Source organism: Bufo gargarizans, chromosome 4 (genome assembly GCF_014858855.1).
Source record: "Bufo gargarizans isolate SCDJY-AF-19 chromosome 4, ASM1485885v1, whole genome shotgun sequence".
NCBI lineage: Eukaryota > Metazoa > Chordata > Amphibia > Anura > Bufonidae > Bufo > Bufo gargarizans.
In genome coordinates this window covers 390,048,082-390,065,668 of record NC_058083.1, presented here as the reverse complement: position 1 = coordinate 390,065,668, position 17,587 = coordinate 390,048,082, and the positions used below count along the sequence as shown (strand labels likewise).

Sequence of the window (17,587 nt, the reverse complement as noted above, 5' to 3'; positions counted from 1 at the left end):
ACTGATGACCTATCCTTAGGATAGGTCAGACTCATCAATATTTGATTAGGGGTCCGACTCCCAGAACCCCCGCCAATCAGCTCTTGGAGGTCGCAGTCCTTCAGTGAGTTCCACAGTCTCCTCCTAGGCAACTGATGTCATGTTCATTGGTCACATGGAGCAGCTCAGTCCCTTTCACATGAATGGCCCTGAGCTGCAATAAGCAAGCACAGCTGTTATACATTGGATGGCGCTCTGCTTGGTAAGCTGTGAAGAGGCCACAATAGGCGGGATGCCAGAAGTAAGACCTACACAGATCAGATATTAATGACCTACCTTGAGAAAAGGCCATGAATTTAGAAGACTCCTTTTATTATACCTGCAGTTAATAGTAAAGCACATGAACCTGAAAGTCTTCCTTGGATTTTAGGTTTTATAAAACCTAATGTAGAAGGTTGAAGGGAATTTCAAACCAGTTTGCCAACGTTTTCACCCTCACCTTTGAGACACGTCCAGCCCACTTGTGCATATATGACAATCATATCATTTCTCTTTTTTAGACTAGTATATGTTCTATGACATCTTGTGACCTTTGACTTTCCACTAATTTCTCTTTTAAAACTGTATGTCTGTATCCATGCTGCATTATGTCAAATGCACTTGGGAAAGATCAGTATGATCTCAAATTGTTTCTCGAAACGCTAACCAGTGACGATCAGCTCCTTGGATGACAGTACTGGGTGAAAGATTCTAATTTTCTGTAGAAGCAAAGTAGCGGGTCCAGCACTCGGGACCATAGATTTTTTTATTTCACATATCTTTTTTTTTAAAAGTTCAAAATGACACACAGCAGGACATCTCCCCACACCAGTCTGCTGTGTGCCATTTTGAACTTTAAAAAAAAAAAGATCTTGGAAATGAAAAATCTATGGTCCCGAGTGCTGGACCAGCTACTTTGTTTCTCCTAAGAATCCGTGCGCGAGGACTAACAAAGGTGGTGAGCTGCTTGAATTTATTTTTATGTGTCTAGTTTTCTGTATCTGTTGTATCCTTGGGAGGACAGCCATGCATACCACTCAGGACTTAAAGATTCTGTCTGTAGAGTCTGACCCCCTAAAAGACTGTGACCCAAGGAGTCTATTAGTATTAAAAGACAAAAGCAGGTTTTACACAGGTTTACACACTGCATACAGCGGCACACCTACCATAGAGATAGACCATGCAACTGCTATGTGGCCCAGGAGAAGGAGGACCAGCATTGAACTAAGACTCCTTCTCTTGATATAGTCACTGCATTTTCCATCAGCTGCCACTAGAAGGAGCTCAGTGCAGAGAAATTATTTATAGCTTCATTAAAATCAATGGTAACTGCATAAGTGCCTATGTACTGAGCTCCCCCTAGTGGTGGTTACAGGCACACCCGTTTTATAATACACTGTTATGAGAAGCAAGACATTTATCAGGGTTGTCTTGTCAAGATACAATCTGGTGTTTAAGATGAGCACCATATTTTTGAGGTGTTTGAGGTGGAGGGCAACCTTTTTTTTTTTTATTCCACAATTTTTTAAACTGTCTTCCACTTAATAAAAAGATCATAAAATGTCATCCGAAATGTGGGGAGTCGCGCTTTGCATTCCGCATCGCCTGGGAGTGTTTGAAGCACGTATACTGGGTGGGGTGAGGTAAGCCCCATACTAAGTTTTGCCATGGGGCCCTATGACATCTGTGTACCACCCTGTTTGTATACTGTAATTGTCTCCATTTAGTGTTCTACTAAAAATCCTTCATTATACGACATGGAAAATAATAAGAATGTTACCTTTCTGATCTTTTTAAACCACCACTTCTTGAAGATTCAAATGACCCTCCCTAGGTATAAAGCAATACAGTATGTTACCAACCACGTAAAGCTGTGTTCACTTGCACACGTTTCTGTAAGTTTTCCTGCTGTGCTGCTTTAACTTCCCCAAAGGGTTGTTCACCTTTGGGGAACCCTTTTCTACAGACCCCAGAATGTGGCCAGACCAGTGGTGGTAATCATACTCACATGATCCATCGCTACCCCACTGGCCCTGTAGGTCCCGGGTCTCCCCACATCAACATCCTATTTAAAGCTGGGTCACGTGACCTTGTGTCAAACCGGATGTTGACGGAGGGAGATCCTGCAGAGCCAGTGGGGTAACGATGGAGCTGGAACTCAGCGGCAGGGATCATGTTAAGTATGATTCACCACCACGGGTCCAGCTACGCTTCTGGGGTCCCCAAACGTGAACAACCCCTTTAATCATTGGCAAAAATGGCATCTGAAGTGTATGATATACCACAAGAAATGTGAAATACACTTACAATCTGATCGCATGCTATGCTTATAGCGAGCAGGCATAGCGGGATAAGATTTGGATGTAGATATACCCATGACAATTAATGGATGATCATCATGGGATCACTGATGCCAATAGCAACACTGGAGGTGGATCTTGGCATTAGTAATAGTGTATGTGCATTTTGTATGTTATATTTTATGTATATTCAGAGATCCCTTTTATTTGAATTATTTCGCCTTACCCCTGAATCAGTACTTGTTGGTTGGTTTCCATGCCTGAAAGGACAGAGAAGACAAAACTTATGTTCATTATTACAAAAACGGCAGAGTGGCAAACATGGCCGAGACAGGAAAATCAGATCCTAACTAAAAGACATCTTCCTGATTGCAGTGATATAGGTGAAGGGGTATACACCATTAAGTTTTGTGATGAAGACCTCTGAGATGTGTGCGTGCCTTGTCAGGTTAGGGTTTTATTTTGGGCTTATTCCTTACAAGACACAATCATGTTTGAGTTCATGTTTTAGCTATGTACATAGGTAACACACATCAGATTGCTGCCCAGCAAATGCTATCAGCGTTGCCAAAGCAAATGATATATTGTCAGCTGTGCATCACATTGGTACATGCTACATACAAATTCCGAAATAATTAAGAACTCACCTCTGAACATTGGAAGGGGTCAGGCCTGAAAAGCGGCGTTGAGACTAAAGTCAAGAAACATTAAGATTTTATTGTAGAAAAGAAATGCAAAACTTGAGCTAGAATAAGTCAGAGTCTCATAATCTGAGACCCCTTACACAACAGAATTTGGAGTCACCCCCACCCTGCTATTGCTGGTCTAGCTTGACCTTAGGGTTGGATGCATTTTTATCCCTGGTGGTGTGTAGGGGTTAATAGAAATAACCCTTGTGGTAATAAAAGAGTAGTCATATTATTGGACGTCTACAGTAGTGAGATTTTTAATACCATAGTTTCTGGTTGTCTAGGGAACTACAGAAGAAAACGAATTTTCCTGGTGGTCTAGGCTAGTAACGGAGCTATTACCAACATCTCTGATGGTCTGGGAAATAAAGGGGTTAAAGCTTATGTTTGTTGATTCATGGTACTTATCAGGTTAATGTCAGCATCCTTGGTGGTTTTAGAGTAGTCCAGAGCCTAGACTAATAAAGGGTTAATTCATATCTGGTGTCCTGTAGTTACTCTCCAGGGTGGTCCTGCTGTGATATGAAGATGAATATGGTCAGCTGCCCTCAGATAAATGGGTACTGTATGATAATCTATAACACAATCACCAGGAAATACAGACTCAAGAAAATAATCAATGGTGATCCCTATTAAAATGTAACTTTTAATCAATACAAATTAATAAAAGGTCCCTCAAAATATAACAGATTAAATAAAGAAGAAAAAACGATTAAAGTGCTCAATGACACTAAATTATGGTGCATGGCGGCCCCTAATAATAACCGGTAGTCCTACCATGCCATGGGAGTCTTCCGGGCTTCATGAATATACAGCTGATAGTATGATCCATAAAAAAAACAAGGCCAGTAGCGGACAGGAAGAGAGATGGGCTCTAGATCCCTAGATAGCCCTAAGGTACGGGTGCCACGGAGCCAACTTCCTAGCCACGGAGCACCCGTCCTAAAAAGAACGACCCCGTCTGGAACTTTGCCCTCAAGCTACTTGGCCCTAAAGTGCCCTAGTGCAGCTAGTCCCTACATGCATGTTTCAATTTACTCTCATCAGGGGAAACATTACAGAAACTGGATAGAAACAAAATCCAAATCCAGAAGGGCATAAGTCAAGTATGGTCTGACTTCACAATGCACATACAGATAAGTGCTGGTAAATAGGATGAAAAAATGCCTCAACGATAAACAGTGCAATTTCAATGGAAGTGGCAGCCCGAGATATAGGCTCCACTAGTGTACTGGGCCTGCGCAAGTACCGCAAGATGGAGGGCACTTACAGTAGTAAGGGGAAGCCTTGCCATGAAGGGCTCCCCCGATCCGGTGGGCCTAGACACGTTCCAATGCTGTGGGATAGTCTGCCTAGAGGCGACAGCCCGCCTGGAATTTAAATCAATCCTGGTCTCAAAACGAGGCCTGAGGCACAGCGCGGTGGAACCATTGCCAATGCAACCGCGCATGCGCGACAAGCGCTTAAGGTGGACAGCGCTTCCTACGTGATGACGCGTCCCAATGCGTATCGCGTCATTGCGTTTGGCCACACATTGCGTCATAAACATAACATTCATTACATGCAACCATAGTTGAAAATCTTCGCAGGTAACCGGGGCATGTTCCTGGCAACCATCAACAGCGCGGTCCTAATTGTAGGGCGGCGCTAAACATAAAGGACATTTAGTGGTGATCAAATACAAAAGTTAAACTGGTCAAGGGAACCCCCGACCCAGAACTGCAATTGGACAGAAGAAACAAAGGAATATATAAAAAACAGACTCCAACCAAAGCTAAATTGTAAGATGTTCATAAAAATGAAACAATTAAAGCATGGTTGTTCATTTTAATACAGGGGGCATGGCCTCCAAATAATGCCATATATTACAGTAGAAGTAGACAAACTGAGGAACAAGCAGGAGATAAATATAATTATGTTGGTGATGTCAAATAAAACAACTAAAACATAGCTGTTCATTCAGACCTAGGGGGGACACCGTACGTAATGTGTAAATCTACCGGGCTTCATGTTGTAAGAGTGTGTGGGACAAATTCAATACCCATAGCTTTAATGCTTTTGGGGTCACCAGAATGGTGACGTATACCTCCATGTCCCCAGATGTTCACCAATGTGTCCATGCAGTTTCCTCTTTGTTTTGCCTACATACTCCATTGGGCAGTCACAATTAATTAAATCCTTAATTGAGAAGGAACGCTGGAGATTAATCGTGTAAAACGATTTGCCGGTCTGTATTGTACTGCAGGCAACACAGCCACTACATTTATAGCTACCCAAGGCAGTCTTCTGGTCCTTCCTCTAATTTTTTAGATCAGGGAATTTCATATCCCCTGAGGAATCGATCAAGTCAACGGGACCAACAGGCCCCAAAATAATTAAGTTATCACAGAGTCCTCTATCCACTGTAGAGATGACTGTCCTTAGTAAGGGACTTTCCTTCGTCCCGACACAGCGCTTTAATGATTTCATCTGGGTAAAAGACTTAAATCTATTTATCCATAAACTCAGATGGCGTAAGTTCTTTATGAACACGGATAAGCGCCAATGTCGTGACTTAGGAATTCCCCTTGACCTACTCGATGATGTTAGACTGTTAAATAGCCTGTCTGAGATGGATAGCCGGGGGGAGGGTGAAGGACCCTTCACCTCTTTGAAGCACAAAAGCAAAATTCTGCCACCTGGTGATATTTCGTGTCTTGACATTTTTCTTCAATTGGTTACCACTGATCCAGGCGGGCTGTCGCCTCTAGGCAGGCTATCCCACTGCCTCGGAACGTGTCTAGACCTACCGGATCGGAGGAGCTCTTCATCACAAGGCTTCCCCTTACTACTGTAAGTGCCCCCCATCTTGCAGTACTTGCGCAGGCCCAGTACACTAGTGGAGCCTATATCTCGGGCTGCCACTTCCACTGAAATTGCCCTGTTTATCGTTGAGGCATTTTTTGTCATCCTATTTACCAGCACTTATCTGTATGTGCATTGTGAAGTCAGACCATACTTAACTTATGCCCTTTTGGATTTGTTTTTTGTTTCTATCCAGTTTCTGTAATGTTTCCCCTGATGAGAGTAAATTGAAACATGCAAGTAGGGACTAGCTGCACTAGGGCACTTTAGGGCCAAGTAGCTTGAGGGCAAGGTTCCGAATAGGGTCGTTCTTTTTAGGACGGGTGCTCCGTGGCTAGGACGTTAGGGCCAGCATAGCACCCGTACCTTAGGGCTATCTAGGGATCTAGAGCCCATCTCTCTTCCTGTCCGCTACCTGCCTTGTTTTTTTCAGGTTTATATTATCAGCTGTATATCCATTAAGCCCGGAAGACTCCCATGGCATGGTAGGGCCACTGGTTATTTTTAGGTGCCGCCTTTCACCGCCTTGCACCATTGAGCACTTTAATATTTTTTTCTTCTTTATTTGATCTGTTATATTTTGAGGGGCCTTTATTAATTTGTATTGATTAAAAGTTATGTTTTAATAGGGATCACCATTAGCTTCTTCCTGTTGAGCCCAGAAATCATAGCAGGAGGATGTGGTAAGAGCTGCATCATGCAGCTGTGATTTAGATGATCAGTTGTCTAAAAGATCAGGCAGAGCAATTCATAAACTCTCTGCCCAATAACAAAGTAGATGATCTGAAGTGTCTGGTGCCAGGCCCCCTCGACTCCTAGGCCTCCAATGCAGCTTCAGGTGACTCCCTTTTGGGCTTGTGATGCTCAGATGCTGTAGATATACTGTAACATAGAAATCACTGGAAATATGAAATGTGTGGCCAGTAAAGTGTATTACCTCAGAAGTAGGGGGTTGGCCGCTATGCAGTCCGCTTTCTGACGATGGCTGAATAAAACCATTGTTGACAGGACTGTAAGAGAATTCATACGAATAGCATTAGCCTCAAAAGCTGTATAGCAATCTATATAGACACAGTGCACAGTGTATGTATCATCAGTAAAATAAGTAAAATGTCCTCAAAAAATGTTCCTAATATACTGGGATAGTAAAGCAAAGACTCCAGCATAAAATGTAGTAAGATGGTTATTTTATTGTTTTGAGGTTACTGCGGATTTGAGTGTCACGTTTCGGCCTTATGGACTTCTTCAGACTAATACCGCTAGTAAAAAAAAGGAATAGGGTCAAGCGCAGTACAGAATGCTGCTGTTGAGATGAGCGCTGCTTTACTGACAATTCGGGTGGGAACCGTACTCCAAGCAAGAATAACAGAGTGCGACAAGGTTCAAAAAGGATAATATACTGGGATATTGAGTAAAGAACAAAATTACAGGGACCACAGAGGACATCAATGATATATTGTTCAATAGATGCACCAATTCCTTGATTGGTGCACCAGCAATGGATCACACACAGGTATGATCACAATCATTTATGATCACAATCATGAACACATTCAGTTTTTTTCTATGAGTGGATTAAAAAAAGAGAGGATCTTTGTATGTGCTCTCCCTTTATGAGGAGTTCCTGGCTTTGGCTTAAAAAACTGAAGAAAAAAAAAAAAAACTGAACGTGGGAACCCAGCCTTCCATAGATTTCTTTTGACCCTCTATATCCAATTATTTTGTATAAATTACTACTGATTCTTAGACTTGTTAATAGTTAGATCCCCAATGGTTTTAGAGTAGTTAAGGAAAGACTGTCAGCATCCCTGGTGGTCTCTAGAGTAATGTAGATGTTAATCCATATCTGGTGTCCAGTGGCAGATTTTTGTTGCACAATGTCACCTTTAGGCCATGCCCCTGTTCCCATGAAGCCACACCCTCTTTCCACTAATAAAGGTGTAAAAAGTGTCTTAAAGTGTCTAAAACTCATGTGCACCCGATTTTATTTTTTTAGCACAAATTGCCCCAAAAACTGGCATATTTTCAATAGTAAATCTGCCTCATTGTACAGGGTGAGTCAAAAGGCCGGACATCCCCTGTTAACTGGTGTAATCTGTAGAAAATTGACTTCCAATGTGTGAAAGTATTAATTGGCAGGGAGGCTGCATTATTTGGTGGAGGAAACATTTTCGGCCACCATTTTGAAATCCGCCATATTTAATTCAGCTCAGGTTTTTCCAATGGGAAGGCAGTCATGTGATATATCAGTCTTCACTAGAAGTTACTCAGAAATGCATTGGAAGTATCAGTTTTCACCTATATTTACCTGCTTATTATGGTGGATTCCCACAACCGTATGTATTTTGGAGTCTGAAAAAAATACGGATGATGTCCGTGTGACATCCGTGTCGCATCTATTATTTTTTTTGCAGACCCATCGTAATAATGCTTATCCTTGTCTGCAAAGCGGACAAGTATAGGACATGTTCAATCTATTTTTGCGGGGCTACGGGATAGACATACAGATGTGGACAGCACACTGTGTGCTGTCCACATTTTTGGCATATCCATTGAAATGAATGGGTCCGCATCCTATCCGCAAACAATGCAGATCAGATACAGACCAAAAATACTGTTGTGTAATTGGGACCTTAGTTAAGTGAGGTCAAAGCTTCCTAAAGTGCTTACATGATGTTTTGCCAAATGGACATGAGTTACCGTAATGTTTAATCCAGTCTTAGTGAATACGCTGAAGAACCACACGTGATACTTCCACATAGCAGAGTAAGATTTTTCATTTGTTATCAGGTAAGCCATGTTATCAGGTAAGCCAAAAACCTGAGTAGAATTCAATATGGGAGATTTCAAAATGGCAGCAGAAAATGTTACCACCACCAAATAATGCAGCCTCCCTCCCAATGAAATATTTTCACATATTGGAAATCAATTTTCTACAAATTACACTAGTTAAAAGGGTGTGTCCAGACTTTTGCCTCACCCTGTATTTATATGGTGACTTGACTAAACTAATGAGTGACAGGAAGATCTTCTTTGGGAGAAGGATAATGGCTGCCCAAAGTCATTACACAATATGTCAACTAAGTTTCAAAAAGATTAGTAAAGGTCGCATAGCAGGCCACTGTAGCTCAAAATGTTTTATATCATACATAGACCTCATTCTATATTTATTCATTGGTGCTGTCCAATTGTTTTTGTGGATGTGCAGCAAACGCTACCATGTACCCACCTTGTGGTTGTGCCAGGTTTCGAGCACTTTCTGGTACTAGGAGGTGTCTTTTTTTCAGGCATCCCTATGTTTCACTGTGATGTGTTCATTGTGTTAAGTTTCCCCCTCCTGCCCTGCACTGATCAGCCACAGCATTAAAACTACTTGTCTAATTTTGTGTAGGTCCCCCTTGTGCTTCCTCAACAGCTCTGACCATTCAAGACATGGACTCCGTAAGACCTCTGAAGGTGTCCTGCGGTATCTGGGACCAAGACAATAGCAGCAGATCTTTTAAGTTCTGTAAGTTGCAGGATATGATCTCTATGGTCTGATTTGTTTTTCCAGCAAATTCCACAGATGTTCAAAAAGATTGAGATCTGGTGATTCTGGAGGCCATGTGATCACCTTGACCTCTTTGTTCTTCAAACCATTCATGAACACTTTTGGCAGTGTGGCAGAGCTGCTGAAACAGGCCACTGCATACCATTGTCATAAAGGAATGTTCTCAGTCTGTAACAATGTTTAAGTAGGTAGTATGTTTCAAAGTAAAATCCACATGAACGGCAAGACCCAAGGTTTCTCAGCAAAACATTGCCCAAAGCATCACACTGCCTCTGCCGCCTTGCCGTCTACCTATAGTACATCCTGGTGCCATCTCTTCCCTAAGTAAGCCATACATACCTGGCTGTCCACATGATGTAAAAGAAAACATGATTCATCAGAAAAAGTCATGCCTTCCATTACTCCATGGGCCTGTTCTCAACATGGGCATTCTGACTGGTCTGTGCCTACACAGCCCCATGCAGATTCACTGTGTGTGCTCTGACATGTTTCTGAGCATTGACTTTTTCAGAAATTTGTTAAACAGTCTCTATTGTGTGGAGTAAGAGCCAACGGGCTAGTCTTCGATCCCTGTGTGCATCAACGAGCCACTGCATACTTGGAATACCCCACGTGAGCTACCATTTTGGTGATCCAGTCATCTAGCCATCACAATTTGCCCCTTGTCAAAGTTGCTCAAAAAGTTCTTACCTCAAGGCAGGAGGTGGTCCAGTAACTGAATCATCTATGAAAACGTCTGGCAAGTTCTGCAGGAAAAAATATAAGAGAAATAATTGTATTTATCTATTAAATCCCCACACCACTCCAGGGCCGATGCATGGTGTTTTTTAATTTTTTTTAATAAACCGTAACCTAGCAGTCACTAATTTTTCATTTCCTGTTGGACAACCCCATTAACAAGCAGACCTGGAAAATCAATAAAAAGATCAAACCAACATCTTTACAATCAGGTGATGATTGACAATTGAAAATTCCCAGTGGGTCGATGCCCTGGGGGCTGGCCGGGCCCTCCTTATGGCCATCAGCTGGATACCTAACAATCTGATTCTCTCAGAAGTAATTATTGCTAGGAGCATCAGGTACTTATGTGCCTGGCTGGTGGCCACAGGTGCCCTCCTGAATTCAACTGGATCCCAGACCCCAAGACTGTTGTCACTGCCTACTTGTGTTGCTTGTCTTTCAATTTGGACCCGCCTACAACATAGGGCCTCTTTTAGGGTTTTTTTTCAGGGCCACTTGAAGCTCCCAGTCCGCCCCTGTTTGCAATGTCTTTGTATGGTTATATAGGTAATGCATCAGAATGCTCAGCATACATAAAGAATCAAATCATACCGGAATATCATGTGGAAACTCGTTTTTGAGTTTTTGTAGTGCAAGAAATGCGGCTTCCTTTTTTGCCAGTTTCTTTGTCTTTTTCATACTACTTTCTGGAAAGCTTCTAGTTCCAATCTTCACCGCGCAGGAAACTCTGCATATTCACATTGACAGAAAAAAAAGAAAATCAGTCACTTTAGATTGTTACCTTTAGGCAGGGGCATAACTAGGGCATCGCCAGTGGGGTGCCAAAAAGTCACTTCTCCATGGAAAGCACATATAGGTACAGGGCTAGTGCCCTGGGTGAAAGAAGTCTATCAACAGCGTTGTCTTCAGGATTAACTTTATCTGCAGACTGCATAGAATACAGAACCCAGACCCTGATCTGCAGACTATGGATACTGTCCGTGTTGCATTCGCATTTTTGCAGACCTATTGACTTCAATAGGTCTGTGGTCTGCATTATGCAGCAAAGTATAGGACGTGTTCTATATTTTTGTGGAATGGCTGTACAGATGGGGAAAGAACACGGGTCATCCGTGTGCTTTCCGTATCTATATGTTCTTTCTGCAAAAAGATAGAATATGTCTGCAAAATGCGGACCACAGACCCATTGAAGTCAATGGGTCTGCTAAAAAAAAATTCATAGCACACATACCGCATATCTCTAGATATTTTGGAGCAAATCAGTGACTTATTCAGTTTGTTATTTTGGTATCAAGTCAGGATCTGCTCAGTTAGAAAAATGATCTCTTCTGGGACGGAAATTACAAACTGGAAGACTTCCAAATCATATGAAATCTGTTTGTGTGATTCTGTCAATTTAACAAAGAAACAAACCTTGCTCTCTGCCTGAAGAACATGGGTTGTAATTTTTTTTATTTGATTAAAGGGGTTGTCCCACAAAAAATTTCTATTCAGTTTTCAAACCAGCACCTGGATCTGAATACTTCCATAATTGCATGTAATTAAAAATGTATTATAGCGGCTTAGGCCTCTTTCACACTTTCGTTGTCCGGATCCGGCGTGTACTCCATTTGCCGGAATTACACGCCGGATCCAGGAAAAACCCAAGTGTACTGAAAGCATTTGAAGACAGATCCGTCTTCAAAATGCTTTCAGTGTTACTATGGCAGCCAGGACGCTATTAAAGTCCTGGGTGCCATAGTAGTAGTGGGGAGCGGGGGAGCAGTATACTTACCGTCCGCGCGGCTCCCGGGGCGCTCCAGAATGACGTCAGAGCGCCCCATGCGCATGGATGACATGCCATGCGATCACGTGATCCATGCGCTTGGGGCGCCCTGACGTCACTCTGAAGCGCCCCGGGAGCCGCACGGACGGTAAGTATACTGCTCCCCCGCTCCCCGCTACACTTTACCATGGCTGCCAGGACTTTAGCAGTCCTGGCAGCCATGGTAACCACTCTAAAAAATCTAAACGCAATGCGCCGAAACGACGTTTAGCTTAAGGCCGGATCCGGATTAATGCCTTTCAATGGGCATTAATTACGGATCCGGCCTTGCGGTAAGTCTTCAGGATTTTTGGCCGGAGCAAAAAGCGCAGCATGCTGCGGTATTTTCTCCGGCCAAAAAACGTTCCGGTCCGGAACTGAAGACATCCTGATGCATCCTGAACAGATTTCTCTCCATTCAGAATGCATTAGGATAAAACTGATCAGGATTCTTCCGGCATAGAGCCCCGACGACGGAACTCTATGCCGGAAGAAAAGAACGCAGGTGTGAAAGAGCCCTTAGTTATATCTGTATAGCGCCACCTGCTGTTTTTATTTCTTTGTTCGACTCACTGAGATGGCCGCACATGCTCAGTTTCATCCTTCAACTGCCTCCTGAGCTGTGATAGAGAGAGCTGCAGCAGAAAGGACACTCCCCTTCAGCTGCCAGCTTGACATAAATCTTGCAGAGCAATTGGAGCAATGAATGGGGCTATCTCTGGATACATGTGATACAGGGTACAGGGCTGGTTCTAGGTTTGTTAGAAATAGATTGTCATGTACTATATGTCTGATTTTAATTTTTTACATTGATTATGGGATAACCCTTTAAGGCTACTTTTATACTCGCGTTTGGTGCGGATCCATCTTGTATCTGCACAGACGGATCCGCACCAATAATGCAAACGCTTGTATTCGTTCATAAAGGATCCGTTTGCATTATTCATTCAAAGAAAGTCTAAGTCTGTCTTTACTTACATTAAAAGTCAATGGGGGACGGATCCGTTTTCAATTGCACCATATTGTGTCAGTGAAAATCGAATCCGTCCCCATTGACTTACCGTATTTTTGGCCCTATAAGACGCACTGGCCCATAAGATGCACCTAGGTTTTTGAGGAGGAAAATAAGAAAAAATATATTTTGAACTAAAAGGTGTGCTTTTGGTGGGTTTTGAACTAATGGTGGTCAGTGGATGGCACTGTTATGGGGGCATCTGTGGATGGCACTGTTATGGTGGCATCTGTGGATGGCACTGTTATGGAGGCATCTGTGGATGGCACTGTTATGGTGGCATCTGTGGATGGCACTGTTATGGTGGCATCTGTGGATGGCACTGTTATGGGGGCATCTGTGGATGGCACTGTTATGGGGGCATTTGTGGATGGCACTGTTATGAGGGCATATGTGGATGGCACTGGTATGGGGGCATCTGTGGATGGCACTGTTATGGGGCATCTGTGGATGGCACTGTTATGGGGGCATCTGTGGATGACACTGTTATGGGGGCATATGTGGATGGCACTGGTATGGGGGATCATTGTGGGGGCATCTGTGGATTGCACTGTTATGGGGGCATCTGTGGATGACACAATAGCATCTTATGTAATGTGTCATCCTCAGATCCCCCATAACAGTGTCCCTGTGTAGTGAATGGGGGCCGGCATCTGTTTCTGTAATGGCAGTGGGGCCCGGTGCAGTCACTGTATTCTACTACACCGGGCCCCGCTCACTGTAGTATAATCATATCTAACTTGTGGGTATTGTTAAAGTATTCAAATCATCTTAAATCCAGCGCTTGTACTACTTACTACTAACTTCTTGGCAGTCAGGAGGCCAGGTGGGCAGGCGGACGCTCGCAGCGTAGCTCACTATGTCATGCACCTGCGCCGCCTGCTTCATTCATAAAGTGGGCCTCCTGCCTGCCAAAAAGTTAGTAGTAAGTAGTACAAGCGCTGGATTTAAGATGATTTGAATACTTTAACAATACCCACAACTTAAATATGATTATACTACAGTGAGCAGGACCCGGTGTAGTAGAATACAGTGACTGCACCGGGCCCCGCTGCCATTACAGAACCAGATGCCGGCCCCCAGCCCCTCCTCCCTCTCAGCCATACACCCGACGGTCGCAGCATTCGCCCCATAAGACGCACTGCTATTTCTCCCCCACTTTATGCGTCTTATAGAGTGAAAAATAAGATACATGGTAAGTCAAGACGGATCCGTTAGGCTCCGCATAGTCAGACAGTCATCAAAACCCTGCAAGCTGCATTTTAGTGACCATCTAAAAACCGCAACGGAAACCTAAAAGGAAGCCACATTGATGTATTCTGAACGGATCCTTATCCATTCAGAATGCAATGGGGCTTAACTGATCTGTTTTGGGCCGCTTGTGAGAGCCCTGAAACGGATCTAAAAAGCGGACCTAGAAACGCCAGTGTGAAAGTAGCCTAAGAGAGATAAGCTGTCGCCAGAGTTGTTTGGCAGCGGTTTATTCCCTTCTCCCCATTAAAGACTGGCTGAGAATACCAAGCATCACCACCAAAGCTGTCAGGAGGAACAGCTGCTGGCCACACAAGCGTTGGCCGACATGGCATCCATTAGTATGTGTGTTGCAACCCCTCCTTCTCACCAATAATTACTAGTTGTTTGTAATAATTCTGCACTTGCTGTAATGGAAACCATCATTACATGCACTGCCTTCCTGGTAATTATGTGTTCTGCTGGTTCATATGCACAGCAGCCTATCTGAACAAGCAGAGCTGCAGCTTCCATCACCAAAGATGTTTCAGTTTTCCTTCATCATAATTATCATCATTAATTACTTCACTTACTGAGGATTGTGAGGTGGTCCAGTTCGTTTACCATCCCCAAAGTCAAGAGTCCATTTTTGCTTCTGGCACAAATGATTGAGTAATGCGACAAAGTCCTGATGATTCTGTTAATAAAAACATAGCAACGTCTAAATTATAATCTGTTTTCAATGCCAGATTCCCCCTTTCATGGATTTGCTACCATTAGACCCATCCTCAAAAAGCCTTCACTTGACCCATCTTCTTTGTCCAGTTATCACCCCATATCACTTCTTCCGTATGCCTCAAAGCTACTTGAACAACATGTCCATTCTGAACTGTCCTCTCACCTCTCCTCCTGCTCCCTCTTTGACTGCCTACAATCTAGCTTCCGACCCAACCACTCGACTGAGACTGCCCTTACCAAAGTCACCAATGACCTACTGACAGCTAAAACCAAGAAACAATACTCTGTCCTCCTTCTCCTTGACCTGTCCTCTGCCTTCAACACTGTTGACCACTCCCTTCTGTTCCAAACTCTCTCATCTCTTGGCCTCACTGACCTCGCCCTCTCCTGGATCACATCATACCTCACAGACCAGACGTTTAGCGTCTCCCACTATCGCACCACCTCCTCGTCTCATTCCCTCTCTGTTGATGTCCCGCAAGGCTCTGTCCTAGGACCCCTGCTCTTTTCTATCTACACTTTTGGCCTGGGACAGCTCATAGAGTCCCATGGCGTTCAGTATCACTCCTACGCTGACGACACACAAATCTACCTCTCTGGTCCAGACTTTACCACCTTACTATCAAGAATCCCACAATGTCTATCTTCTATATAATCCTTCTTCTCCTCTCGCTTTCTAAAACTTAACACGGATAAGACAGAATTCATAATCTTTCCCCCATCTTGTTCAAACCCCCCAACAGAGCTATCTATCACGATCAATGGCTGCACACTCACCCTGGTCAACCAAGTCCGCTGCTTTGGAGTGACCTTGGATTCTGCCCTTTCCTTCTGACCACACATCCAAACCCTTTCCACCCTCTGCCGCCTCTAACTTAAAAACATCTCCCGCATCCATGCTTTCCTTAACTTTGAATCTGCGAAAATGCTTGTACATGCCCTCATCATCTCCCGTCTAGACTACTGCAACATTCTCCTCTGCGGCCTTCCATCTAGCACTCTCGCACCCCTCCAATCTATCCTCAACTCTGCTGCCCGACTAATCCACCTCTCACCCTATTACTCCTCTGCCTCTCCCCTCTGCCAATCCCTTCACTGGGTCCCCATTGCCCAACGAATTAACTTCAAAGTACTAACAAATACATACAAGGCCGTCCATAACCTGTCCCCTCCCTACATCTCTGAGCTACTTTCCCGATACATGCCCACACGCACTCTCCTTCAAGACCTCCTTCTCTTCTCTCCTCTTATTGCCTCTTCCCACAATCGACTCCAAGATTTCTCCCGTGCATCCCCCATACTCTGGAACTCACTACCCCAACATATCAGACTCTCACCTACAGTGGAATCCTTCAAAAGAAACCTGAAAACCCATCTCTTCAGACAAGCCTACAACCAGTGACCGTGCTGCCTCTATACCGCCATGACCAACTTCACCTGCACCTACTGTGTCCTTCTCCCATACCATGTAGATTGTAAGCCCTCACGGGCAGGGCCCTCTCTCCTTCTGTACCAGTTTGTAACTCGTCTCGTTTATGATTAGTGCAATTATCTGTATTTTGTATGTGCACCCCTTATCATATGTACAGCGCCAGGGAATGAATGGCGCTTTAATAATAAAAAATAATAATAATTTGTTACATGCAGTAGACAAATATAAACTAACAGGAACCTTCCTAAATACCTGTATTGTAAGGGCATTGTTAAGTACTGATTGGTTCTGTCCCCTTTAATTTTGTCTCTTTTATATTACTTTTAGTATTCTGTGTAAGGATATTCCTTGTAATGCATTGAAATATAGTACTCATACTCCATTGTGCTGATAAGGGTGTACATTCCTGAGTAGTGACCTCAGAGACATATCTCAGGACATGCCTAGTACACACCAGGAGCAGGGCCGAGGTGTATAACTCTAGTTACGCACATAGATTAGGGAGGACTCCACTTGAAACTTCATACTTGGTAGGATGTAAGCATTAATTTGCCCCATCTCCTGTATACCCTGGGGTGTCGGTTATGTGTTCTAACATGGTAGAGAGCCATGTGTTATATAGCATGGCCGAATGGATCCCTACCCCATTTTCCATATTTAGCCTAGTGATGTTTATTTACTTTTTATTATTCTGTATGAGATTTTTATGTGTTATCCTATATTTAATCACACTTAGTAAATATATTTATTCACTTAGCCTGCATAAACGTATTCATTCTCAAATCATTGAATTCACGTTAAAACAATACTATATGTTTTTAGGACAGAACAACAATGTATAATTGGCTAATATAAAATCTGCTTTCAAATAAAGGGCGCCTATTGCAAGAATGAAATATTCAGTATAAAATATCTATAAAGAGCCCAGTTGTATATGAGTTCCCACCTCTGGGACCTGCATAGATCTCCAAAATATAAGTCTCCCAACTGCTTATCCTGCCTGGTGCCATAGCCAATTTGAGTGAAGAGGCTGCCCCTTATGCAGAGCTCTCTCCATCCACTACTATGTTAGTAACGAATATAGGTGAGCAAGTGTCCTGTTGAATTTATGTTAGAAGCATCAGAACAGCCAGGTATGTGAAGGACAAAAGTCCACAGCGGAGCAGCCTGAACAGCCTGCCAGATCCGTGCTGCCGCTAGTGCACGCGTGCCGTCGGAGGTCCGCTCCG

General features: G+C 43.5%; 1 protein-coding gene across 1 annotated transcript in view; it reads right to left on the bottom strand.

The window, feature by feature from the left end:
* LOC122934381 (interferon-induced, double-stranded RNA-activated protein kinase-like) overlaps positions 1-17,587 on the bottom strand; it is a 71,982-nt gene that overhangs the window by 23,123 nt on the left and 31,272 nt on the right. Inside the window, exons 8-14 of the mRNA XM_044289799.1 lie at positions 14,782-14,885; positions 10,734-10,869; positions 10,092-10,147; positions 6,789-6,861; positions 2,966-3,009; positions 2,545-2,578; positions 1,799-1,848 (exon numbers count right to left, since the gene is read on the bottom strand). Of these exons, the coding sequence (XP_044145734.1) occupies positions 1,799-1,848; positions 2,545-2,578; positions 2,966-3,009; positions 6,789-6,861; positions 10,092-10,147; positions 10,734-10,869; positions 14,782-14,885 (497 nt within the window). The remainder of the gene's footprint in view (positions 1-1,798; positions 1,849-2,544; positions 2,579-2,965; positions 3,010-6,788; positions 6,862-10,091; positions 10,148-10,733; positions 10,870-14,781; positions 14,886-17,587) is intronic.